This window comes from Elaeis guineensis, chromosome 2, assembly GCF_000442705.2.
Source record: "Elaeis guineensis isolate ETL-2024a chromosome 2, EG11, whole genome shotgun sequence".
NCBI lineage: Eukaryota > Viridiplantae > Streptophyta > Magnoliopsida > Arecales > Arecaceae > Elaeis > Elaeis guineensis.
In genome coordinates, this window is record NC_025994.2 from 120397836 (window position 1) to 120425124 (window position 27289).

Below are 27289 nucleotides of genomic sequence, written 5' to 3' on the forward strand. Positions count from 1 at the left end.
TGCATTATCGGATCGAATTCTGCAATCATTTCAATTAGACTTAAAAAATTTTCATTATTTGTTTGATAGATCTTTTCATTTTTTCCACGAAAAGCTAAATTATTTTTACCAAGAGTTTTTACTACAGCAAAAATTCTTAATAAGACTTTTTTCCAATATTTTTCATCTTTATTTATTTGTTCTTGAATACTTTTATCAATTATTTTATTTTTCAATAGTCTCATTTCTAAATCAATCCATGAACACATATTAATAACATGCTCATTACTCATCTCATGACTCTTAAGTTTAGCACTAAGATTTCTCCAATCTCTACTACCAACATTAGCTAGTTTATTTATACTAGAAGCAGAATTAAATAATTTGCAACAAAAATAAAATATTCTGTCTAAGTCTTTTGAATAAACTAGCCATCTTCTTTCATGCTTCTCTCCGTTTGTCAACTTTTGAATATAGTATGTAGTAGAAAAATGTCTTGAAAATTCATCTTTAGGAAAATCTATATCATCAATTCTAATTGGACCTTTTTCTACTAATAAATCTCTCAATTTTGTATCAATATTTGTCTATTGACTTGGATCATAAATATTTTTAGGAATGCAATTATTTAAATTAACCGATTGATTTTCTTCACTATGACTTTGAAGATTATCTTGAATCTCTTCGCTGACTTTTTCTTGTTCTAATATTTCATTATCATTTAATTCTAAAGAATTATTAACTTGTTCATTTAAAGAACATTCATCAATATTTTCTAATTTATTATTTTTATTACTTGTAAAGAATTTATCAAGAGCTCCTTTTTGAGATTGTATTAAACTTTCAATTTTTCTTTTTTTTTGAAGCTTTGAATAACCAGATTCATATTTTCGAGTTGACATATTTAAATTCTTATTATGAATTATCAAAAAGATATAACTATTATAATTATTTTATATTTCTTAAATAGCCAATACAAGATCAACAATCAAAATTTTTAATTCAATGAATCAAATATTAAATAAAATAAAGATAATATATAATAATATAATATAAATTTTAAATTAAATAAAAAATAGATAAAGATTAGAATAATAGTACCCGATTGTTCAATGCTGATTGCAAATGAGAATAATAGCACCCGATTGTTGAATGCTGTGTAAAATATGGAGCATCCACTGCAATACTATTCCACAATATTTTTATCAATTATCTAAATATAACAATATAAAAGAAAAAGAAGCAATTCAGGTTAGTTTTATAAAAAAAAAAGTGACCATTGAAATTTTACCGTTGAAGTGGTTGGATCGTATTAATTACCGCTGTAACGCTTGCAAGCCGCCCGCCGCCCCTTTTTTTTTTCTTTCTCCCACGCTCTCCCACCATCCCACGCAGCCACGCTACCTGCCCATCAGCCACCGGCCACGTGTTTTGATTTTTGAAAAAAAAAAAAACTGATGCCACAGTAGCACAGCCCTTTCATCTTCCGTGGCTGTGACCGATCACCGACCGATCGGTCGTCGGCGAGCCGCGACAGGCGACCTCACCCTCGGGGGGACTTGGGGGCTGCGCAGGCCGCCAGGGAGGGGCCTTCTTTCGGGCTTTGGCTTTCGAGAAACGAAGGCGGACGGCGGCCCGCCGGCCCGACACACCAAGCGGGGCGGAGGGGGAGTGCCGAAAAACAAAAAAAAGAAGAAACTTACCGGTGGTGGTCCTGGACGGCTGGACCTGGACGGCTGTGCCGCTCAGGGGCGGCTGAAGGGCAAGGCCACCGAAGGCGGGGAGGCCTTGCCGGTCGGGGAGACCTTGCCGGGCCGGGGAGGCTCCTGGTTCCTGGTGGTCTTGCTCTTGCCTTGCTGGTCGGGGAGGTCTTGCCGGGCCAGAGAGACCGGGACTGGTGGAGCCGTGGAGCGTGGACTTGGAGGCAGGGCGGGACTGGGACGTCGGAGGCGGAGCCGCGGAGACATGGAGGCGGAGCGCCGGAGGCGGGATTGGGACGCTGGGATGCGCCGATCGGCCGATGCGGTCACAGTCACTGATGGAGCGTGGAGGCGGGACGCCGGACGGCCGGAGGTGGAGGCGTGGAGGAGGAGGCTGGACCGCGACTGGACTTGGAGGCGGGACCGGGACGGCGGGACGCCGGAGACGGGATCGGGACGCCGGGATGCGGTCACTGATGGCGCGTGGAGGGCCTGGAGGCGGCTCAGGCGGGACCAGGACGCCGGAGGTGGAGGCTGGACGCCTGGACCGGGATGCCGCCCGGAGGTGGAGGCTGGACCGCGATGCCGGGCAGCCGGATGCGAGCGAGCGCCGAGCGGGGGGCCTCCTGGGGGCGGGGGCGTAAGGCAAGGGCTTCGGTGGCCTTGCCCTTCAGCCGCCCCTGACTTATATAATGATAGTTCTTTTCTCAAAAGATTACTAGGACAACTCCATGAGTAACTGAAGCAAAGCCCCTCATGCCACTTTTGCACTTGACCCCTCAGCATACGGCTTATCAGTGCCATCTTGGAAGGATCGCAACTTTTGCATTTATCTTTTTTTTTGGAAATTTCATCCTTAGATTTGGTGTCACAACCTTTTAATGAACTCTCTTTTCAAGATATTGCAGCATTCTTTTTTTTTGATCCATAGGTCCCTGGTTTTCAAGTTTATCGTTTTGATGTTCCTGACATCAAGTTTTGTGTTCATGCCTTATAGTCGGGATGGCAATACTTTTGGGTGATTTTAAACATCTTGATTGTTGGCCTCAAGTGTCCAGGTTTGGCTATAATGCTCATGATACAAGTAGGAAAATGAATTCCATAAGGTCAATAGTCATATATTCATTTTCTTCTAGACATTAAGAATCTAAACCAATTTATTGATGATGTTATTTTGGTCAATTGTTGTCTTAGACTGTGACAGGTTTGAAGTTTTTCATAATAGTCCATGACAAAGTCATGTTAAAGTTTTGCTTTTTGATACGCTTCTTTGCAACCATTATATTTCATTTTAAAATTTCGATATAACTAGCAACTTGTTTAAAAAGAGGATTAAGCTCAAGAGGTTATTCGAAGTATCCTTAAACAAAAGCAATATGTAAAAGCTTGAAATAACATGAGAGGTAGCCCTATATAGAAATACTCACAAATAGTGATCCATAAAGCTGATCCCAAATAGTTCCAATAAGGTGTAATGTCTGCCAAGCAATCTAACATTCAGGATTGCTGTCACTAGCACTTGGTTCGAGAGTGCTAGTTGCTTGAGAATTGGAGGCCCACATATTATATATCTAGATATGAGTAAATTTTTGAAATAGACCAAGGAACCTTGATAGACATAAAAAAATCTTGCCATAGAAAGTGTGTCCAGTAGTTGGATCGTTGAAATTTGAAATTGCTTGGAGAATTTATGTCTTTGAGGTTGCTAATCAAAAGAGTAAGTGAAGGATTAATTTTGATCGAGTAATTTCAGCCCATTGATTGACCTTTTGATTAAGAATGAATAGCCTAAGGTCTTTTATTTGGTACGATCAATGGCCAAGATCAAAGTTAGAAAGCTAATGGGTGTCTCTTGTTGAAAAATCCAGCAATATGAAGTTATCTTTTGAGAAAATTTTCCAGCTAAAAACTCAACTCTCAAGGATGGGCAGTCTTTTAAAGATTTTCTCCTTTATGATGGAGTCTTAATTATAGACAGGAAAGGAGAAGTGGGTGGCCGGTTAAATTTCTCATCTCAATCTTCACTAACCACTTCACAGTCTCCTTATTTTTGTGGGAGTGATGCAAGTAGTGGTGCAAGCTTTTTGTGAAGATTCATCTATTTCTAGCAAGGCTCATTATGCAGCAAGAACTAAAAAGCAAAGTAATGTAGCATAAAAGTTAAAATGAAGGTAAAGTAGTTAGGAAATCTGGAACTTTAAGGCTTGAGATGATGCTTAGAAATCATGGAACCTTCTTTCCTATCAACCTTTGGTGTCTTGCTATTGGGCTTCTCAAGGCTTTAGTTGAAGTGGTTAGGCCACCAAGTTCATCAATCGAGTTGCAGTGTTGTACCATGTTCTTGTGGGGTGTCACTACTAAGGGTGAAATTGAGCTGAGTCAAATAGCTAGAAGTTCGAGTTTGACTCGATTCAAAATACTTGGGTTTGAAACTCGATTCAAGATCGATTGAGCTTTAACATCCCAAGCTCAAGCTCGATTTGATGAAAAAAGGTAATACTTAAAATTGACTTGACTCAAATATTAATTAAGTCATACGTGAACTTGAGTTGGAGCTTGAATGCGAGTCTTAGCCTACTAATATATACATATTATATATAAAATATTATTATTAAAAAATATATATAAACTTGAATAGGCTTGTGAGCTTTCGAGCCGAGTATCTTGTTACTCAAGCTCGATTTGAAAAACTATTTAAGTTATTCGAGCTCGATAATAATCGAGTTGAGCTTGGACTCGAGCAGCTCATGGGCAACTCGACTCGTTTGCACCCTTAGTCACCACATAGTTGAGGAAGCTAATTAAATATTATTGATGAGCTATGAAGAGTAGATTGAAGTGGCCATGGTCTAAGGCGACGTTAATTGGCTTAAATTCGAAAGGTAGTCAGACAGCTGATAGATTGGTTACTACCCAAGTAGGCAATGGATCCTAAAAACTTGAATCAAGCTGTTAAATTTTTGTCTTGACTTGCAATTGCTGCTGATCATGTGCTAATATCATCCACCATCAATGCAACCTGATGATGACTGAGAGGCCCGTCAAAGAAATCAGTGCCAGTCAAAAAAGTGAAAGAAAAATAAGATTTCTAGAGTCGAAATAGCAAAAGGACTCTTGACAAGTAAGTGTCATCTTTAAAATCACTAAAACATTCCCAATGCAAAGGAGCAAAAAAGATCCGGCATCTTCTATTTCATTCATTTATATTTTTTTAAGTTATGAGAAGTCCTTGTGTTGTCAGTAGGACTTCATTGTATAGAAAATTAGTGACTGGACGTCTTTTACGAAATCTTATCATCGTTTGATCTCTGGTTATTATGCAAGATGTCCAAGAGGATTGTGGGCTGCATCATTATTGATATGCTAATGGATGAGCTCCATGTCAGATGCTATATGGCACAAATAGTAATGACAGATGTTCATTTCTGTATAAAGAACTTTGTTTTTGCCCAAAATGGATGCACACTCACGATGTGCATATGCGTGTGCATGTGAAAAGATCTGGCTGCTTCTATTTCATTTATTTCTACTTTTTTTGGTTGTGAGAAGCCCTTGTGCTGTCAATAGGACTACATTGTATAGAAAATTAGTGAGTGGCACATCCTTTAGGAAAACTTGTCGTCATTTGATCTCTGGTTATCATGCAAGTTGTTTGAGTCCACTGTCAACTATGTCATTATTGATGTGCTGATTGATGAGCCCCATGTCCAATGCAACATGTCACAAATAATGACAGAGGTTTTTATCTGTATAAAGAACTTTGATGTTGTTATCTGAAATGGGTACACACTCACAATACGTATATATGCACATAGTCATATGATGCTAGCAGAAGTCGAAGAAACTGTAGATTGACAGTAACATGACAATTATCTGTAGATTTTGTATCCCTTAAATGGTCAATGTTTAGTGATATTACTCAAAAACAAAAAAAGGAATATATCATAGTGTGAAATAATCCTCACTGTAGGGCCTAAAACATTGGGATGTATAGAGATTTTTTTTCTTAGACCAAGTATGGAACAACAGAGTTTTCTGTATACAATAAAAAGATGAAATAACTTGAGTTGACAGCGGTTCTGTTCTTCTTAGAATTGAATGGCAAGAAATTCAAAATAATTAAACTAGCACTAAAAAGTTGTGATTATTTTTGTCAATTATGACTATGTTTTTTGTGTTAACTTTTAATGATGGTGTGGATAAACTGAAGACTATATAACTAGGTTGTTGTCAAAAACAATCATCCCCTTCCTCCAGACAAATTGATCAGATCATCATGCACTATAGTTGCTTATGAGTTATTTATTATCCCATTCAGCCAACTTCTTTTAATTATGTAAAACTTATCTAGCCAAATAGATGGGCTAATTGCTAAATCTGTGCTTGTATTGCTTATAGAGCCCAAAGGAAAACCCACGGAGGCCATCCGCGGAGGAAGGTAAGGAAACTGATTGCTTTATGCCTTCTTCAATTTCCTGGTCTTTTGATAGCTTTACTAAACCCCATGATGGGTGAAATATGGATGTTGAAGTGTGAAGCAGGTTAGCTTCTATGATGATGATGTGCGGTTCTGGCAACACTGGTGTAACCGCTCTGCAGCTGCTGAGGCTCCAACTGCAGTCAATCAGCATTCCTCTGCTTTTAGTTCTCCTGCCCCATCCACTAGAGGAAGGCATTTTCTTGTCATTTGCTGTGAGAACAAAGCCATATTTTTGGATCTGGTGACTATGCGTGGGCGTGATGTTCCTAAGCAGGAGCTTGATAATAAGTCTCTTCTTTGGTATGCAGTTTCATGCTTTTGCTTCTTCTCTTTTAATAAATGCTTGAAAACTTGCATTTCTCTATTCAATGTCAATCCAAGTTTTTTTCGAAGTAACATATTTAGTTGTGGTACACACTGCTTTATAAGTGTGTCTTACATATTGAAAAATTTAATTAATGGATGGTTTCATTACATAATAGCACTGCTTTCTATTTTTTATATGAAAAATATTGCAGTTAATGTATTGTCCTTCACCACTAAGAAAAATCTTTTTCTCTCTATATTCAACAATCAATTTATGCTTTTTTTTTTTGTATCTACATTAGAAAGGAAAAAAGAGGGAAGCAAATGCTTATTTGTTTATAATTTTACTGGCTTATGATCAACTGAAAGTGACGCAATAGTTTCACTAATTATGTCATGTCCCTGTCCAGTGAAATGGGCTTGAACATGTTAGGTTTTTAAACCACCAACTTGGCAAGAGTCCTCTAGAGTTTTGGGGTGTAGGGATCAATCAGATATTCAACACTTTTCACCTGAAGGATGGACATGTAACCCCACATCTGGGATAATTTTGCCTAAATAGTAGGACCTTGCTTGACCTAATTTTTGGGTGCCCAAGCAAAAACAGATTTGTAATCCCAAGGCATGAGATTATGAGAACTTAGGAAAACAACTTCTCTCATGAAAAATAAAGAGATAAAATAAAGGAAGATCGAAAGAGATAACCTTATCTAAGGACGCTGGTAAAAGAAAAGTTTGTGAGAAAGAGAAAGAGGAAGATGGCCCTTGTATTTTGCAGTTCTATTTTCACCACTCCTTGTCTATAAGTTTTGGGGCAATGAGATCCAGTTTTTTGGACCTTCTTGTGTTTTGATTTCCTTTGACGGTGAATTATTTGTTATGAGGCTTTTTTTTTAATTAGAAGGATAATGCCATTTTTATCACTCAGGTGATATCCTGCTAGGAAAGTTTTACAACATGTTCTTTGACATCGTTTCATTCTTCTAACAAAGTTAATGTATTATTGTCATCTGGTAGATCAGTTAGTTGGCTACATCTATTACTGGGTCCCAATTCTGGTTGGTTGGTGTCATATATGAGAGGTGGAAAGAAATTTTAGGGGGGATAAACTTGCTTCTTGTTCAATGTTGTCCTCTGCTGCGATGTAGATTTAACATTGTGTGCCTGTGCAACTTGCTGTCTGGTCACATTTTGAACACCATAAGCCACTTTATTGTACCTAAACCTTTTTCTACCAGATTGGCTCTGCTGGTTGATTTAGAGGTGCTTATTTAATTCCTATTTGGTGCATTACTTCGGTGCTATTGGTTGTAGGTTGCTGGGATTGCAGTTTTCTTGACGTGGTTTTAGAATTTCGATCATGTTTTGGCCAATTTTAACTCCAAACATCTTGGGACATGATCCCATTTACACATGATTTTAACTTTGCTGCTCCAAGGTTTTTGGTTTGATGTTGCTGAATGTTTTCTGCCCACTGTTTTTTGAGTTGCATGTCATACTTTCTTCTTTGCTTTGGTTGCTTATTTCTTTTAACTTATTTTATTGCTTCTCTCTTTCCATTCTTCCTCACTACATGTTTTTTGAGTTGAGGATCTAATGAAAAAATAATTTGTTTATCAGGTTTACTGTACATTTTGCCTTTTTAGTTTCATTTTAGCTTCTTCTAGCATCTGGTCACTTTTCATATCTTCCTTTGTGCTTTGATATTACTCATGAAATTTTATTTTATTGCTGGTTTGGTAGTTTATTACTGATATTTCTCTGAACTTGTATCGAGATTGCAGTATGGAATTCCTTTCTAGATCTGCTTCTGGTGATGGCCCTCTTGTTGCATTTGGTGGATCTGATGGTGTAATAAGGGTTCTTTCCATGTTAACATGGAAGGTTTGGTCATGTTCCATTTTCCATTTCAATTTTTGTATGTTTAAGTATATGAGTTTCTCATTCTGAATTGTTCATTGCAGCTCGTCCGAAGGTATACTGGTGGTCATAAAGGATCAATATCATGCTTGATGACATTCATGGCATCTACTGGTGAGGTAAGTTTATTATGCACTGGATGGCAGTTTATTATTTACTGTGATAAACCGTTGTAGTCTATGATTTGACCTCTTGATTTATTTATTTATCTATAGGATTAAATGATGTGATGCTCTTAACATCGTAGTACACGGTTACCAGGTTGACCATCCGTTTTGGTCCGTATCATGCCGTGCCGACCACAAATCAGGATGATTCTGTCTCAGTATGAAATGGGGCCCCAAACTACTTGGTTCCGGTCCTTAATGGGCCGAACCAGTTGGAACCGAAAGTTCAGCCCAGTGAGGGACTGATTAACCCCTGCCCCTCTATAATTAATGGTGGTTCAGCCCAGTATGGGTCGGTACGGTACCGGTAGGTACTATACTTATTAGCCACTAGTATGCAGTCTGGTACCGAGATTGTGAGCCTTGCTTCTTATTAATGCTGTTCATTTAAGATTATATCGATTGCCTATGACTTGTGCTTTTTTTTTTTTGTTTTTTTGTGATAAGACAGGTCAATCAACCCCTTCTAATATAAATATAACCATAATAATTAGACATCAAAATATCCCGAGGAGGATTGGGGGTCACTCACACATTGGTCTGAAGACACGATCCAAAGTGCTTCGTGATAAATGTAGCCACCTAGTTAGCTGCGGTGTAGTTAAAGTTGTGAGAACAAGCTTGGTTTAGGAAGATTTATGAGGGCTTGCAGCAAGGAGGGATGCATTCCTAAAGGAATCTATGAAGATAAAACCAAATAGATGAAACAAGGTCAGTCAGTTACACTTAGAGTTACAACTGTTGGCCGAGCAAATGGGCTGATAACTTGATGAGAAAAAAAAAAAGGAACACAGGCTCAGTTTTTAGGCCATAAAGCTTGACTAGGCCAGGCCTAGGCTTGGACTTCAGTATAAAATGAATGCTACCTGGATTTGGCCTGGCCCAACCTGAGAAAAATACCCCAAATTTAGGTGCGCTTGGCCTGGTTTCCTTGGACTTCGTTTGCACCAGCCTGTGCTGATTCAGGCCCTGGACACTACTTAGAGTTCGTTGTATGAAGGATTTAACAGTTTTGAACCTGCGTGTTGTTGCTTAAGGGATCTGGTAAGCAGTGAGCCTGTGAAAGTTAAGTAAAATGTAGAAAGATAAATATTTTCTCTCTCTCTTATAGCGGCTGCATTCCTGGAAAAAGCACTGTGATGCATTTGATGGCAAAGCTTATAAAATTGTGAAATTTCTTAGATTACACTGTTGTTTAGAATCCTGAATTCATTATCTGAGTAATCAGGTTTTAATTGTTTTTTCCTTGATTTTCGAAGCATTGTTTATATAAACATTGTTGGTTTTTTCTTTTTTCTTTTTGTTTCTTGAAAAAATATCTTTGTTGTAAATGTGCGCTTTCAGGCATTCTTAGTGTCTGGTGCTAGTGATGGCTTGCTTATATTATGGAGCGCAGATCACATCCATGATTCAAGGGAACTTGTACCCAAGCTTAGTTTGAAGGTAATGACATACTTCCCTACCCCTTTCTCTCTTTATATCAAGAACACTTGACTTAACATTTTGTTGCCTTGATTTGATTTTGTTACAGTTTATTCATGGAAATTATTTTGACATCTTTCTACTAAAGGAATACATTTGTACATTATATTCGATGCATTGTAGAGTCTGAACTTAACACCTTTATGTGATGCTTTTTCCCAAGGCACATGATGGTGGGGTTGTGGCTGTTGAACTTTCAAGAGTGATGGGAAGTGCTCCGCATCTCATTACTATTGGTGCTGATAAAACTTTGGCTATCTGGGACACCATCTCTTTCAAGGTATCTCACTCATATTTCATATTTTTGTCAGTTCTGTTCTTGTTGTGGTTGTTTTAAGCTAATACTCTATAGTTTCTTACTTAGGAATTGAGGCGTATAAAACCAGTTCCAAAACTTGCCTGCCATAGCGTGGCATCTTGGTGCCATCCCCGGGCTCCAAACCTTGATATTCTTACTTGTGTTAAGGATTCTCATATATGGTATGAATACCTTTCACTCTTCCAAATTTTCTTCATAAAGCTTATGACATAATCTGAGAAAATTTTATAATTCAAGGCTGTGCTTCTAAGGGCTTATTAGTACTTTTTTCGGAATTCTAACAGGGCTATTGAACATCCGACGTATTCAGCTTTAACAAGACCATTGTGCGAATTGTCATCACTTGTTCCTCCACAAGTTCTAGCAGCTACCAAGAAACTTAGAGTATGTCGTTACTTTGCATTTAATGGTTAGAATTTGGGTATATATTTTGAGGTGTGGAAATTTTGAAAATAGGGTTGTTAGTTAACTTTAATAACTGGAGTTTGGAGAATCAACTGATGATTCACATGAACATATTAATATGACATATTCCTGTCACTTTCTCTGTCTTTGCAATTAAAACACATGCTATCTTCCTGCCTCACAAATAGACATTCAATCATACAAAGTACCCGAAAGTTGATGTGTCAGAGGAAAAACTGTTGTTTCTTAGCCCTTTCTGATCGAAATCCTTAACTCATGAAGTTAGATGCTTGAGTCCCAACCCTTGCATGGAAATTTTGCCAAAAAGTTCTAAGAAAACTTGCATTGCATGCACTTGTACTCATGAGTCATGGATCAATTTGTGCATTGGCCATTTTCTATCAGTACACTTAGTGTGCTACCATCTTCATGAATCTCTTTTGATTTGAACTTCATGCACAACAAAAGGTGCACATTCAATGTGATTAGGATTTGGAGATAGGTCAGGTTGCTTGGCTTTGGGCTGATTGTGGACTAGCCTTATTCTGGACCCTTGTGTGACTTGATCATAGCTAGTTGTGGTTTTGATTGGTTGGGTATGAGTATATTGGATCAACTCACAACTCTATTGCAAATATGACCCTACGGCATATGCTCATAATGGACATGCTTAAGCATTAGGATTATAGGATATGCATTGGCAAGCATAAACAGATTGTGAATGCAAGTTCTTGTGCAATGTTTTTCCTTCCAACAAGAACTAATGCTTCTGTAAGCTGGTGATGTTAAGTGATGATGAGCTTTGAAGCATGAATATGATTGTTTTTTTAGATGAGTTGAGATGTTTTATATGTGGGACTAATAAGCTACTTGGACTTAAACCATATATAGGTTGGCCACTCTATCAAGAACATTTACTTATCTTTTGGTAAAAAAAGAAGGGCTATTTCATTGATTTCCACTTCTTGCTTGCTTTTAGCTCTTCTTTACTTAGCTCCTTCACAAGTTGAACTGCAATCCCGGAAAGTAGGAAAAAAGGAATCAAGTGGATGAAGGAACTGGTTTTTTGCTGGATTAATGAAAAAGTGGAGATGGAGAAAGGGATTTAAAAGGCATCACAATGGCTCAAGAAATGCCCAAGTTGAGCCTAAGATGAGAACCTCTTAGACCATTAAATGATTAAACATGGGATGGAAGTTTGAGAGTTGGCAAGGTTAATGCGAGGATTTTTGTAATTGTTTGATGAAAAAGAAGCTAGCCTTGGTGCAACAGTAATGTTGCTCCATTTTGACCTAGATGTCATAGGTTTGAAATATGTAAATGGCCTTTCAATATACGGGTTCAGGTTGTGTACATTTGACCCTCCTCACACCTTGTATTGGCAAGTGCCTCTTGCACTGGGATGTTGTTTTCCTTAATATTTTAGTGAAAAACATCCAATTATGATTTGCTAATTGAAGCTCGGGTAGGTCAATTGGAAGGCATTGATGAATTCTTCTTAATAAAACAAGTCTAAGTTCTATATGATGGTTGACTAACAAAAAGCTCGGATGTTGGAGGTGCTCAAGGGAAAGAATTACGTGAGGTCTTTAAGCTGTGACACATATGATGGAGGAGATCGATGATCAAATCTTATATAGTTCCTCTCTCAAGCTTTCATAATAGTTTGGGAAGTCCATTTAAGTCATTTTAAAGAAATAACTGCTGGAAAGTTGTGGTAAGGCAACAAACAACCAAAGGCATGTTTGGATATGTCTATAGGACTGGGCAAAAAGTCCCGTAGGATTCATGGATTAGGCTGTCCATTTAAACATGCCCTTGTATCAACCAAATACCACTTAGCTCAAATCCTATGCTAAGAAAAGAAAGACTTCCCAGGTCCTTTTTTACTTTCTGCAGCCCAAAGGCTAGGATATGGAATGGGTTTGGACAGGCTCTTAGAAAATGCAAGATTGATGGGCCAACAAGCCCGATTCGTGCAGAATTTTTAGCCCAATCTAATAGGAATATCCAAATAGACCCTGAGTGTATTATTTAGATTAAGGTTTTAAATCCCCTGGCATAAGGCTGTCCCTGTTTTTCTATGGAACAAGACACTCTACTGCTGGTACGGGGGATGTCTTGGGATGTGCCAATGATGATGCTGGATGATGATAGGATGGTCTCATCCTGCCACTTGGGATGGCACCCCATCCCAAAGCATCATGTGGGATGTCTACTGGGATATGAAATCCTAGGAAGCACAAATACGATACAAGACATGGATACGGTACGATACGCATACGGAGATATGAAAAATTCTTAAAAATATAAGATACAGTACAACTGGGATATGATATATTAAAAAATATGAAATTAATATAATATTAATATAGAAGCATAAATACTCGAGATAAATTTAACATATAAACACAAATTATAACTTAAGAGCACCTATGTTTGAAAAGTAAGCATCATTAATGCATAATCATTATAAGCAAAAATCCTAAAAGATTAACATAAAAACACTAATATTTCAGTACCCAGTCGTTTCCTAACCGTACCCAGCCGTATCCGATGCCGGAAAAACCAAAAAAGAGAGGAAAAACAGCGGAAGTGCTGGGTACGTATCGCACTGTGTCCCCAGCATTTCCGTATTGGAAACATCTCTGGCACAGGTACGGCAGCCATTTTGCCGTATCCGTGCTTCCTAGATGAAACCATGATTTAGATATGCAACTTAACATATGAATGCAATAAATGATTATAATATGTGTGAGCACACAAGTGAACTATGTCTAAACCTGTAAACAGCAAAAATCTGAATACATTGATTGTCGATCTTCCTTTACTTCTCAAATTGATCCTATATACATGCAACAGATTAGGATCATTTTGGATGTCTATGTGCTCATAGTTGTCTGTTGAAGTAACAATAAAAGTTATATATATCAATATACAAGGTATCGGTACATTGGTTTTTCTGAAGGCTGTCAGTTCCGAACAACCTCGTATCTTATTGTAGGTCTACTGCATGGTTGCACATCCATTACAACCACATCTTGTTGCAACTGGAACCAATATTGGTGTTATTTTAAGTGAGTTTGACGCAAGGGCTCTTCCAGCTGTGGCTCCTCTACCAACACCACCAGGTAGCAGGGAACATTCTGCGGTGTACATTGTGGAAAGGGAGCTTAAGTTACTAAATTTTCAGCTATCAAGCACGGCCAATCCATCTCTGGGAAGCACTGGCAGCATATCTGAAACAGGAAGATCTAGAGCAGAGTCGGCAGAACAGTTGCTGGTTAAGCAGACTAAGAAGCACTTCAACACACCTGCTCCACATGATTCATATTCAATTCTCTCTGTGAGCAGTTCTGGAAAGTGAGTTTCTATTTCTTTGCATGCTGACCATGTATGTCTACCTATCTTAGATGGCGACCACCTTAAAATTCTGTTATGTGGTTTTTGGTTTGAAGGTCTTTGCATATTTTGTTTGTGTTTTATAGCTAAACATTTTACTAGATATCTTGTTTATATGAATTTATCTTCAAAATATGGAATTATAGATACTTGTGTAGGTAGATTGTGATATAGTTTTCTTTTTCTTGATTTTTCATTCTTTTGGTTACTGGATTCATATCTGGTCATCTTTATGAATGACTAATGACATGATCTCTCTCTCTCTCTCTCTCTCTCTCTCTCTCTCTCTCACACACACACACACACACACAATCTTGGGAGTACCAACTTTGTTGGAGACCAACATTTTCAGACAGGATTCCACTTGAAAAATTTGCTGATATTTGTGACCCAACATTTCCTTAATTTTCAAATTCTTGATTCTCAATAGAAAACAGTAGGGCCTGATGTTGTCAGGCTTTTATTGCATCAGAACCTAAAATAAATGATTTTTATGAAGAACCCTTTTTTATGAGAAAAAAATGTTTTTGAAGGACTGAGTGGCAAAATCACATTATTTGATTATTTGGTTCAATATATCTTACAGACAACCTAATAGCCCCTAGGCCTTTATGTGCTATCTTTTACTGTTTATTTCATTCACACAACTGTGGAACTTTCACATGTAAAAGCTTCTTTCAAGCAAGTTATTTTATGTTAAATTGTTAAAGAATTTGGTCATATAATCATGATTGTCTCATGTAGAAGGTAAGCAGTTCCTTTTATTAGTTATAAACATTTGCTCTGCAATTGATCCTTCTTTGTCTAATATTTGCAGGTATGTTGCTATTGTATGGCCTGATATTCCTTCATTTGCAGTGTACAAGGCCAGTGATTGGTCAGTTGTTGATTCAGGGACTGGAAGGCTTTTTGCTTGGGACACATGTCGTGACAGATTTGCTTTGGTTGAGACTGCATTACCTCCAAGAATACCACTTGTTGTTAAAGGTGGTTCATCTAAAAAGGCAAAAGAAGCTGCTGCAGCAGCAGCTCAAGCAGCTGCTGCTGCCGCCAGTGCAGCTTCTGCAGCAACAGTGCAAGTGCGGATTTTACTGGATGATGGGGCTTCACATGTTTTGACAAGGTCCATTGAAGGTCGTAGTGAACCAGTACGTAGCTTGACTTGTCTTTGTGTACATATTTTTCTTCTTTTAGTGGAAACTGACATTTTTATGATTCTCTCGATTATGCTTATGCACATGATGATTGATTTTAAGATTTAGTGCCTCAGTTTAGTTTCTGGCTCTATACTTCTTCAACATTATGATGCATTATGCCAAAATTGAGATATTAGTAAAGTCAATGCTATGTTAATTATTCACTCTGTTTAAACCAGCATATCAAATGCTCTAATTTGCTGAATCCCCCTTTCAGTCACTTTTTTGCCCCTGCTTTTTAATTGGTAAATTAGTTTTTGATTCTATTTATTGAAACATCTGCTTGAAGGTTATTGGTTTGCATGGTGGTGCATTGCTTGGTGTAGCATATCGAACATCACGAAGGATCAGCCCTGTAGCTGCAACTGCTATATCAACAATTCAATCAATGCCATTATCAGGTTTTGGCAATAGTGGATTTGCAGCAGCTGATGATCCCTTTTCTTCGAAACAGTCTGAAGCAGTGCCTCAAAATTTCCAGCTATACAGGTATTAGAGAATGAGACAGCCTGCCTGTTGTTCTATTTAAGTAATGATTTTCATTGCTTTGCTCATTGAAGCAACTGAAACTTCTCAAAATTATGTTGATCTTACATATATTATTTATTAACTGCTTAAAATTGATGTCATAAATTCAGCTGTATTCTCAAAATTGTTAAGTATATTCTTGATAGCCTATATATTGATCCATAACAAACAGTTATCTTGGCTACTGGTTCATCTTTATCTAGATATCTTATTTCAAACCCTAATTTGATGAACATTATGATATGCAGTTGGGAAACTTTCCAACCTGTAAGCGGTCTTCTCTCTCAGCCAGAGTGGACAGCATGGGACCAAACGGTTGAGTATTGTGCTTTTGCCTACCATCAGTACATTGTCATATCTTCATTGCGCCCTCAGTATAGGTATCTTGGAGATGTGGCAATTCCCTTTGCTACTGGTGCTGTTTGGCATCGCAGGCAGCTGTTCGTTGCCACTCCGACTACCATTGAGTAAGATATTACTGATCACTTCCCACCTTAGTTTTTGCTCCACCAGAACACAGTTTGTTTCTTGATTCATTTTTTGCACAAATGCACATTTACGTGGTGACTGTGGATCAAAACAAATTTGCATGTTCATTTTTACACCAATATATTATTTCATTAGCTGTCATATTAAAGTTGTTATATTATCTTGATATTGCTCTTTCATGTAATTCTTTGTAGTTGCTGCTATTGTTACCTTTTTGATCATTCTTATATGTTTCTAGTTGTGTATCGTTTAGTAATGGCATGTAGACCTAAGCATCTATTGGCCGAGCTATTTCCTACCAAGCCTAAACACAATTGCAGTGGCTCAAATCTAGGCCCAAGCTTTGCTTGCCTGGACTCAGACTTAAAATTTCAAGCTCAAACCCAGCTCAACATTTTAAGATACAAGCCCATGCCTGGCTTGACTCGATCTAGGGCATCGTCCATCCTGTGTTAGCTGGGATTTGGCGGAGAGGGAGAGATCAGCAATGCTTGCCATTGGTGGGAGGGAGGGGGAGAGAGGATGCAGTGTGCTAGTGGTGGAGAGTGAGGGCATGGTCCATCCCATACTGACTGGGATTTGGGGAGAAGGAAAGATTAGAAAACGACGATCGACGGTGGGGAGGGAGAGACTTAATGTTTCTCTCTCATCTTTTTTTATATTTTAATTTTCAATTTTTGTTTAACATATAGATAATATGATATAAAAATAATGGACTGTTGGATCTGGTTGGGGGCTGGGCTAAAAATAGCAAGCTCAAGCTTGGCACAATTTTTGTTGGGCCTAAAAAATTTGAGGCCTGGTCCTGCCCATCGGGCCAAAAACCTCAGTGTAAGCCTTGCAAAGATCAGGTCAGCCAGGGTTTGGCGAACCGAGCTGGCTTTGCACATGTCTATGCATGACTATATTTTTGTGTACATGCGTGCATGTGTATGAATGGATGTATGAGCATACATATTGTACTATGCTATATGGTATTGTGATGTATTGCCCATATTTGCATGCATCTGTGTATACACACAACCATATCATTATCATCTCTTGTATATAATCAAAGCTAGTTACTACAACAATGTGTCATCATTTCTTCTATATAAATTTTTATTGAGTTCATGTTGCCTTTAATGATCTCAAAGTTAATTCTTTTTGATTTTTCTGTCCTTTTTGCATCTTTATCTATTGCATTATGGGCCAAATATTTTAATTTATGTATTCAGTGCTCTACCTTGTAGTGGGTGATGTGATAGGGGTGGATTCAAGGGGGGACAGGAGGAGGTCACAAGTCACAACCTTCCACGGGGATCCAAAAATCCTCTTATAGTGTCAATTTAAGCCCCCCTCGTATTCCTAACTCCTAAGCCTATATATATGCTGCCCCAACTCCAGCCTGCGTTCGGTTATACATGCTAATTTAGATACAATGAACCTCAAACCTAGTATGATTAGAATTTATTAGAAATATATTTCTACAAATTCATTAGTGCTGTGATTTGAATATTAGAATCCTTTTTCTGGTAGAATTTAGAATACCTTCCTTGGTGATTAGATATTCCGACATCCTTATCCATCTGAATAAGAAAACTATGCCAATGTGGTATCATTTTCTTTCCAAATCTATTGCCCTAAGCAAGGTCTATGATAATAAAGATAACTTGCTATTAGTTTCCATTTGGTTTTGAAAAGTGAGAAAATTCACCAAAGAGAGGGTTTTGGGGGGGGGGGGGAGGGCAGTGTCATGAGAAGGAAAAAGAACAAAGAAAGAAAAAGGAACCTGTGGCATGAACAATGAGGAGGTTTGTTTCTTTTCCGTCTATTTTGGATTCTTTTTTGACATCTTTTTGATCCAAGAACTATGTCATATGTTAATTTGTTCTCTTAGCTTTGGACTATGAATCGTTAGATGATTCTGTATTGATATATGCAAGACCTTAGTTACAAACCATATTTTATTGTTTAGGTTTTTGAATAATATTTGTAACTTTTCCTCTTCCTAACCCATTTTATATGCTACATTTTATTTTTGTAGTAGCATAGCTGCCTTTTTCTCTCTATTATCTCACTATGTAAATATTTTTATGGGAAAATTATAGAGACACCTCTTCAAGTTTGAGTAAGAAATACTTCGATCCCAAATTTTTAAAAAGTTTCAATCAGACACCACAAGTTATCTTTTGTGTTGCAATGTGGCCCAGCTGTCCATCTGGGTCTTGATATCGTACGGAGTGAATAAAAAGACTAAAATACCCTCACTCTTCTAGATCAAAAGATAAATAAAGGGGAGAAGCATTTAGATGATCATGAAAGATTGGAAAAAAATAGAAGAAAGACAAAAAATAAGCGATGCCCTATTGGATTACCCACTGGTCGCTTTGAGATCCATGCAGGTGAATGAATGATGGAACTCGGAACACTTTTGAGATCTGTGCTATGGGTGATCTTGGCCTTGTCAGTGGGTTTGAACAATCGGACAAGGAGGGTGAGGATCGAGGGAGGCTGGAGCTAGGCTGATGGGAGGTGGGTCCTTCTTGGCAGTCGAAGCTTAGCCGTGAGGCCACCATCTTTGTCGCTCCCTCACCCATCACACCCTCGTAGAGCATGGAGGCCACATTGTCCACCTCCTATTCCCCTTCCTGCCATCCATTATCTTATCTCTTTTGTCACTTCCAACCCCCTCTTGCACCTTTTGTGCTGCAACCTCATCTCCTAGATCACACCCCTCCTACGTCTAGCTCTATGCTGACAGCCACTCCTGGGTCCTCGGCATCCTCATCCACCACCTCCATTCCCAAGCCCATTCCGACTTTGATAACATCATCATCGCCATGGAGAGTTTTTGGTTTGCCATGTTCTGTTTGCTGGTCCTTATGTATGCCTTGGTGAGAAATTAGACATGGCTATCAAGCACATTGAGGTTGCATAGAGAAGCCTCCTACCATATGGCGATGATCTCAGCTTCCTTGCCTTCATTCCAAGAATCTCAAAGTATATCTTCTGAAATCAATTAAAGACAGTCACATTAAAAATGCAACAAAAACAGGAAGAGCTATTCGTCCCATTAATCAAAGCTCAAAAAGAATTCAAGAAATAACTGCAACAGCAGAAAAGAGAAGAAACAAGAAAGGTTTGTTTACGTAGACTTCCTCCTTGACATGGGACTTCCAGAAGGAGGAAAGAGGCTAACTGCAAGGGAGCTGCTGATCCTGTGCTCTGAGTTTCTGAACATAGGCACCAACACCACCTTGACCGTGTTGCAATCATGCTGCCATTTAAGGGAAAAATGGCTCTAGCAATCATGCTAGCCATGCAGTTCTCATCCTGCCAACAGAAATACTCGGTCACAGAGAAAAGCGGGAGGATCCATATACCATGCCAATCTCATGCCTGTCTTTAAAGCAGCATAAAAATTAGATCATGTTCTGCTATTGCAATTGCAAGATTATCCCAAAAGTTACAGGCTGTATCATCAATCTCCTGTAGAATTGTAGGCAGAAAGCTCGCAGTTGAAGAATTTGTTTCTCGGGTTCCCCATAGTTTTGCAGTAAACACAGGATTTTTTTTGTATATTTCAATGCTTGGAATGTGCAAACTTGTTCCTTCATAATGTGCTGGTTATTAAGTATTAATTTTTGCATGTTGCCAGTTTTGTCATTGGCTTACAATGCAGATGATAGACCTTAAACCAAATCCGTTGTTTTGCAAGCATAGTTTGGTCTGGAATGAAGCAATTCATTTTTTTTGGATAATGACCTGAACAAATTGAGCAGGATAAAAAAATGAAGGTTCAGCTTCTGTTACTGGGGAAAAAAGGTTGAGCTATGTGACCAAGCAATGGAGAGGAGATATCAAGAATCCTGACCAGACTATCTAAACGAAACTAAAAAGAATTCTGGACTATGCAATCATATGCCTTTCTGAATAGTCCGATGATGCTGTATAGTTGCAGTGCGGTAGTGGTCACTCAGTTTGTCTAGTTGATAGTCTTGTTGTTGGTCAAATCCTCGGCGGTCAGTGCACCCCCCCCATCTTTTGACCCTTTTTTCTTATGTACCTTTCTTCCACTGTGAAATAATAACAAGGGGGCCAGAGATGCTCTTCCATCCTCGCCCCATCAATGTTGTTCTGTTTTCACTTATCCTTTGTCTCTCTCTTTACTCCTCTTCTCCTGATTACTCCATTTTATTTGCTCAAGAAAGTAATATTCCTTTGCCCCTTGGTTGTCTGGTTATGCTTGGTGACAGAGGAGGGGAGCCATAGCGCTGGCAGTCCACCCTTGGCTAGCTTCCCATGCCCCCGATTCTTCCACTACTGTCGAATGAGGCTCTCACCTTCTTCCCTCTAGACCACCTTTCCTTATTTCTAGCTAGGCATGCCTGTATAAGGAGGGGCAGATGGAAGATAGAGATCGAGCACCACCACGACACATGGCTCCACTTCTACGATTGACCGCCACCACCATGTGCTACTCCCACCTAAAGAGCCTTCGCCAGAGATAGGACAAGTGGGCTGGAACAGTGAGGAAGTCGCCTTCTCCACCACATCCCCTCCTTTTCCTCTCATTTACTTTCTACCAAAACTAAAGCCCCCTTACTAGTTTAGTAGGAAGGGCATTTTTGAAATTTCAGAATTATTTTATTCAAGATTTTAAATTTCGTGGAATAAAGGTGTACAGGTTTCTCCATGGAACAGGACGTCCCACTGTCTCATTTTGTCCCGCCTTGGTATTAGTTTCGATTATGCATCCTGTTAGATATCCTTCGTCTCTTTCCCTTTCTTCTTTCCTTTCTTTCTTTTTTTTTTCTTTTAATATTTTTCTTCTTTTCTTTTTGCTTCCTTTCTTACCTTTTTTTTCTTCTCTCTTCCTTTGTTTTTTTTCTTTTTCTTCTTCTTTTCTTCCATTTTTTCATTTTCTTTATCTTTCCTTTTTTTTTACTTTTTCTCTCCCGGCATAGATAGGTTTTAGAGTCCCGAACCTGTCCTGATTCATTGTTCTCATAGGAACGAGACGGGATGGTTGGATTGCCTCTCATCTCATCAGGACGTAAAATTTTGTTTTGTTATCACATGGTGATCATATGATAATGAGTCCTAACAGAGATAGATGATCGGACTACATTGCGACGAAAAAATAAATTATAGGGTCTAATTGAAACTTTTTAAAAATCTAGGGTTGAAGTGTTTCTTGACCAAACTTGAAGAAGTGTCTTTATAATTTTTTCTATTTTTATTCTTTTATTAAGAAAAAGAAGCATGGTGGAGTTTCTTATCTCCTCGTAGATAAATTAAAAAGTTCTAGTCAAGGTTTGGTCAGTAATGGTGGAGTTTCTTATCTCCTTTCATAAATAAATTAAAAACTTCTAGTCAAGGTTTGGTGTACTGACCCCACTGTACCACTAATAAGGTATTAAGGTTTTGTTTAGCATATGAACCGAACCAGACCATGCTAGTTCAAACTGAGCAGAACCATCTCATATCATTTAGTATCAACCTGTACAGGCTGATTTCAGGTGATACCATGGCGAGGAGTGAGAAAAAGGTGTTGAAAGCTTGTCTCAGTGCAAGGTGTATATTATATTATACTGAATGGTAATGTACTGGTATTGGTATGGTCCTAGTACTAGTTTTGCAGATCTTGGTTCTAGCTACATTAATTATAACAGAATTGGTTTTTGTTTTAGCTTTTTAAAAGATATCAAAGTGCATATAAAAATATGGATACGCGTGTAAAACAAAGATTAATAAGTTTGTTGGTCCAATATTTGATACTGGCTCCCCAACATAAAATTCCTAGCTCCTCTCCTGGATGCGATGTTTATTCATGTGGTCAATATGCTCTTATTCCAGCAGAAAAATATGTAATTGCAGCTACAGAATTGTGTTAATATTGTTGGTTTTCATATCAGAAATCAATATACGAGTGTGCTGTTTGCTGTTAAGCAAGATTTCAAGTGCTAGTATTGGTGGATGTGCTGGCTCGTGATTGGCACAGCACATGTGCCATGCCATTGCCCAAAAGAAGAAAGTGGCACAAGAAGAATGATTTTTTTGCTCGATATCAAGCAATATCGAGCCCTATCAACCCATGCCAGCATGGGGCACCAAACTACCATGGTTGAACCAGCATGGTTGATATGCTAGCAGTAGATACGTGTGCTAAGTGTAGGAATCAACCCAGCACATTCAGCACAGACCAGCACTTGAATCCTTGCCATTAATGTTGATCTTTTAGGGTCATCTATGGGCAGGTCAACCTTTGTTCTTGTTTCTAAGTTAATGCATGTCTCTCTCTGTCTCTCTTTTCTCTCTCTCTCTCACTCAGAGGAAATTCTGAAAGTTATTGTAGGTGTATTTTGAAATCTCCATTGTGGATGGTTGTCTCACTTGTCAGTGTATGGTTTTGTTGACTAAGTCCCCTAATTTGATCAGAGATTATATATCATTTGGTATGTTAAGGTTATTTATATTTTACCAAAAAATGTTATTTATATGTTTAGTTTCTTACTGTTGGATTCTTTACCTCTGGTGTTGTATTTGCATTCAAATCTTCCTCTTGCTCTTGCACTTGATTCATTACCAAAGCTCTCATTCTCTCTTCAATTTTGCATCTTTTATTGTAGCCAGTGTTTCAAAAGGCTCTAGTGTTATGTGGGTGGTAAAGAGACCACATACCATGTATGTGGTTAGTATCTTATTGGTAAAGTACATGAAATACAATAATAACAAAGAGTAGCAACAATAATATCAATAATAATAAGTATTAACCTTTAGTATTTAATACCTAATAGTAATATCAATAACATTATTAACAGAAGCCACATCTGACTGGTCCAATATCCACATCTGGCCTGACGACCCACCTGAAACTCTTGGCTGCACAAGCCCAGATACAAGCACGCTGCATAGGCCCCATTGCATACAGTATAAAATATATAAAATGTGATGCAATCAGGGACTACATCCAAATATGCAGCCGTACGCAACAATTTTTGAAAACACTGATTGTGGCCATATATTGTCAAAATCAAGCACAACTAAATGAAAATTGATGTTTTGTTCTTTTCGTGTGTCCCAATAACCTATAATTAATTTAGATGCGGCAACCATGCAACTAGCTAATAATATGCCCTGTCTCCTCATATTGGACAGTTCCTTCTGAATCTTAAATTTTATTTTGGAATTTGTTTTGCCACACTTGTACCTGCTCAAGATTCAAATGCACTCTGCGGTGCTACTTATTTAATTTAACCAATTCCCAGTTTATTTTCTTCACCTAATAATTAGGAAAATGGGAAGGAAAAATGCTTGCCAAGCACATGCAGGCTTAAATGATGTCTTATTTGGTTTTATTATTTTTTTCCCTTTACTGGAAGTAAGCAATTTCATGACTATACATACATACATGCATGCATGCATTATGCATGCATCCATCCATCCATCCATCCATACATCTACTATCTATGTATGCATGCATGCATATATCTATCTATCTATCTATCTATGCATGCATGCATGCATATATATATATATATGGATTTTTATTGGTCTATGTAGATGCTAACTGCATTACACCTTTCTAGGTGTGTTTTTGTAGATGCTGGAGTTGCACCTATTGACCTTGAAACCAAAAGGAGAAAGGAAGAAATTAAAATCAAAGAAGCTCAAAGCAGAGCTGTTGCTGAGCATGGGGAGTTAGCACTTGTCACAGTAGATAGCCCACAAGTTGCCACAAATGAAAGGATCTCATTAAGGCCTCCAATGCTGCAGGTAACCAGTTTCGAGAAGTCCTGTGATAGTTGTGTTGTTTGTTGAATTTTACTAGGTTCAAAATATTGGTGGTCTGGATGTTGTGGCAAGGTTTAGCACTTTGATGTAGTTGCTGGAAACCTGTAGGTAACTTAGATATATACTAATATGAGTTAGGAATATTGGCAAATAATTTGATGCCTACATATATACCATATTTTGTAATGCTAACGTCTACTTGCATAATGTATAATGTATCTGTAGTATTACACTGATTATATATAATGTCACTCATGATAGCTTATTTATCATAACTTAAAGACATATTTCTATGTATGTTATTATTTAGTTGAATATTTGTAATAGCTTTTCCTGGATTATTTATATAAATCAACATATCATAACTGAGGATGGTTAAAATTTTTATCCAGCATAACCTGTAATAGTTACCAACCATTTTGATATATTACCGCTAACAAAAAAAGTTTAACTGTTATTATGGCTATTATTATCCCTTATAATGGCAAATGATGGGCAACAACTGTAGAATAAAGGTGTTGATTTAACATCATTGTTGGTAGAATAAAATTTTTTGAACTAACACATACATATCATTTCAATTTTATGGACAATGAAAAATGACAAATAACAGCTGTTGCTTGCTATACATATACCTTAATTAGAAGCATTTGAAGATATTATGATGGCTGTTATTATGTAACAAGTGCCATTATTTTAAACCATGGTAACAAAAGCTAAGGAATCCAAGATGGGATCTCATCTGTATTTGCTAACTTTACCTTATCAAGGAAGATGGATGCTAAATGCACGTGATTAAAAAGGTCTTCCCCAAGAAGTTCAGCTTTACCACCCATATTGACAATAGGCCCATGTATTGTGGTACTTAATTTGTCCTGCACCCTGAGACTCACATTGGAAATCCGAGTTTTTCAATATAATTTTGAGTAGATCCTTCCTAGTGAAAACCTCCAGTGCTGGGATTGCAATTGCTGAATGCATTTGAGAAGTAGACAGCTTTTCACAAATTATTATCTGAACTCTGAAGATGATCTTTTTAATGGGAGTCAAAGAGGAGCTAAGTATCAGTCCTCTATGACTTGGTGTTGGATTCCTTGCCAAGGAAACATGAAGAGAGAAGCTTGCCATGACATGTGAAAGGCCAGTTGAGGAGTAGTGAAACTTGTCTCATCGGTTACCCTGGTAAGGGTGCATGTGACCAAAGAGGGTTGTATAGAGTTGGAAGAATGTTATCGAACAGGGAACAAGGCAATGTCTATATAAAGAAACTGCAAATTATGAGCCAGAGGGCAAGGATTGTAAATACAATCCCTTAGGGAAAAAACAGATCGATAAAGTTCAATTTGCAGCAATTATGTAGTGTGTTTAGCCTCAGAGCCTGAATCATGTGCTTCAAGATGTAATAACATTCAAAATTCAAGGAAAAGGAAAAACCACAAGGTAGAGATTTCTAAGTGAGCTAAGTCTGTTCACCAAAAAAGGGTGTTAATTGTAAGTTTGTTGTCCAAAAATATCAGATATAAGCTTTTCTGCCCCATGGTAGAGATTACTAAATACTAACAACAATCAAAGGGAATAGTAGTGCTAACTTGTAATTAATAAAGATAGATAACCTTCTAAGAGTATAGGACACGTTATGAAACTAACATTAATTATGAATCTCATTTAGGGGAAATTTAGAGGGCCAGTCTTGGTGCAACAGTAAAGTTGCTCCATTATGACCTCTTGGGTGTCATAGCTACAAAACATGGAAGCCACCTCTTTGCATGTGTGCTAGTGCTGCATACATCTGACCCTTCCTAAACACCATAATGGCAGGAGCTCGTGCATTAGGACACACTTTAGAGGCAATTGGTATCATCTAGAAAGGTCTCGTGTTTCGTACATATATGTTGTGATCAATAAGATTTATGTGCTTTTGCTCGCATGTTTTAGAAATTATGGGCCTAAACCAAGTGTAATGGAGGAAAAGGATTTGTGTAGTTCGACCCAACTAATAGCAAAAACGCTTAGTTGAATTAAGCTGTAAATTATGTGCTTCCCTGATCCTTGTACTTATTTTTTATTTAAATACTTGAAATTTATCATTGCTGAATTTTTATTATTGGACACTCATAGACATGCAAACATATAGTGTCCTAGGGGTATATGGTCCATACCAAAATTCAAGTAAATTAGAATCTTGTCAGCTAAGTTAAATAATAAACAAATAAATGGCTTGAAGCCATGACAATGTCTCATTGCTTGTTATCCGTGGCCAATTGAGATACTATCATCCAACAAAATACTTGCAACTGGCCATTCCAAGGTGAGGCCTTTTTTTCGAATCCTTTTGATTTTGCTTCTTAACAATTATTTGTGCAAGTTTATATAGGATTAAAACTTTACCTATTTTACCTATGTTTGTTCTGCAGTTTCAGTAAAGATCATGGATGAGCCTGCGTACTATCTAATCTATCTATCAATCTATTGATCAATTAATTGATCTATTGATCTATCTATGATCTATCAATCTCTCTATTGGTCCATCTATTGATCTATTGATCAATCGATCTGGTCCATCCGTCCTCCAGTCCATCTAGGATCCATCCATTCATCGATCCATTGATCCATCCATCCATCACCATCCTATCTGTGTGAGTGAGATTAGCTGATCAAATACCTGCATGAAATCATCCATGCACCTTCATGTGTGTATATCCATCCATCCATCCATCACCACCCTATCTGTATGTGTGAGTTTTGTGATCAAATGCCTGAATGAAATCATCCATTCACCATCCTGTCTCTGTGTCTGTATCCATCCATCCATTCATCCATCCATCATGATCCTATCTGTGTATGTGAGTTTATATGATCAGATACCAGAATGACATCATCCATCTGCCATCCTATCTGTGTGTGTGAGTTTATATGATCAAATACCTGAATGAAATCATAGGGAACTGTGTTGTGTAAATTACTTTCTTGTTTATTTTATTAATTAGCTTTGTTTCACTTGATTGATATAACTTCTGTATATTGGAGTTGCATTTGTAGAATTTAACCTTGACCTGCTATTATGTTTGGAAATTTGGCTATTGTTGTTATATATTATATCTGTCATCTAATGTTCTGATTTGTGTTGCCTGATAGGA

At 37.9% G+C, this 27289-nt stretch overlaps 1 protein-coding gene across 1 annotated transcript in view; it reads left to right on the top strand.

Moving 5' to 3' along the window:
- The window catches only part of LOC105039060 (uncharacterized), a 36533-nt gene that overhangs the window by 2463 nt on the left and 6781 nt on the right, over positions 1-27289 (top strand). Inside the window, exons 3-15 of the mRNA XM_010915042.3 lie at positions 6078-6117; positions 6211-6459; positions 8250-8349; positions 8430-8504; positions 9897-9995; positions 10198-10314; positions 10399-10514; positions 10638-10737; positions 13763-14121; positions 14978-15308; positions 15646-15845; positions 16133-16351; positions 23948-24134. Coding sequence (XP_010913344.1) covers positions 6078-6117; positions 6211-6459; positions 8250-8349; positions 8430-8504; positions 9897-9995; positions 10198-10314; positions 10399-10514; positions 10638-10737; positions 13763-14121; positions 14978-15308; positions 15646-15845; positions 16133-16351; positions 23948-24134 — 2192 coding nt within the window. The remainder of the gene's footprint in view (positions 1-6077; positions 6118-6210; positions 6460-8249; positions 8350-8429; positions 8505-9896; positions 9996-10197; positions 10315-10398; positions 10515-10637; positions 10738-13762; positions 14122-14977; positions 15309-15645; positions 15846-16132; positions 16352-23947; positions 24135-27289) is intronic.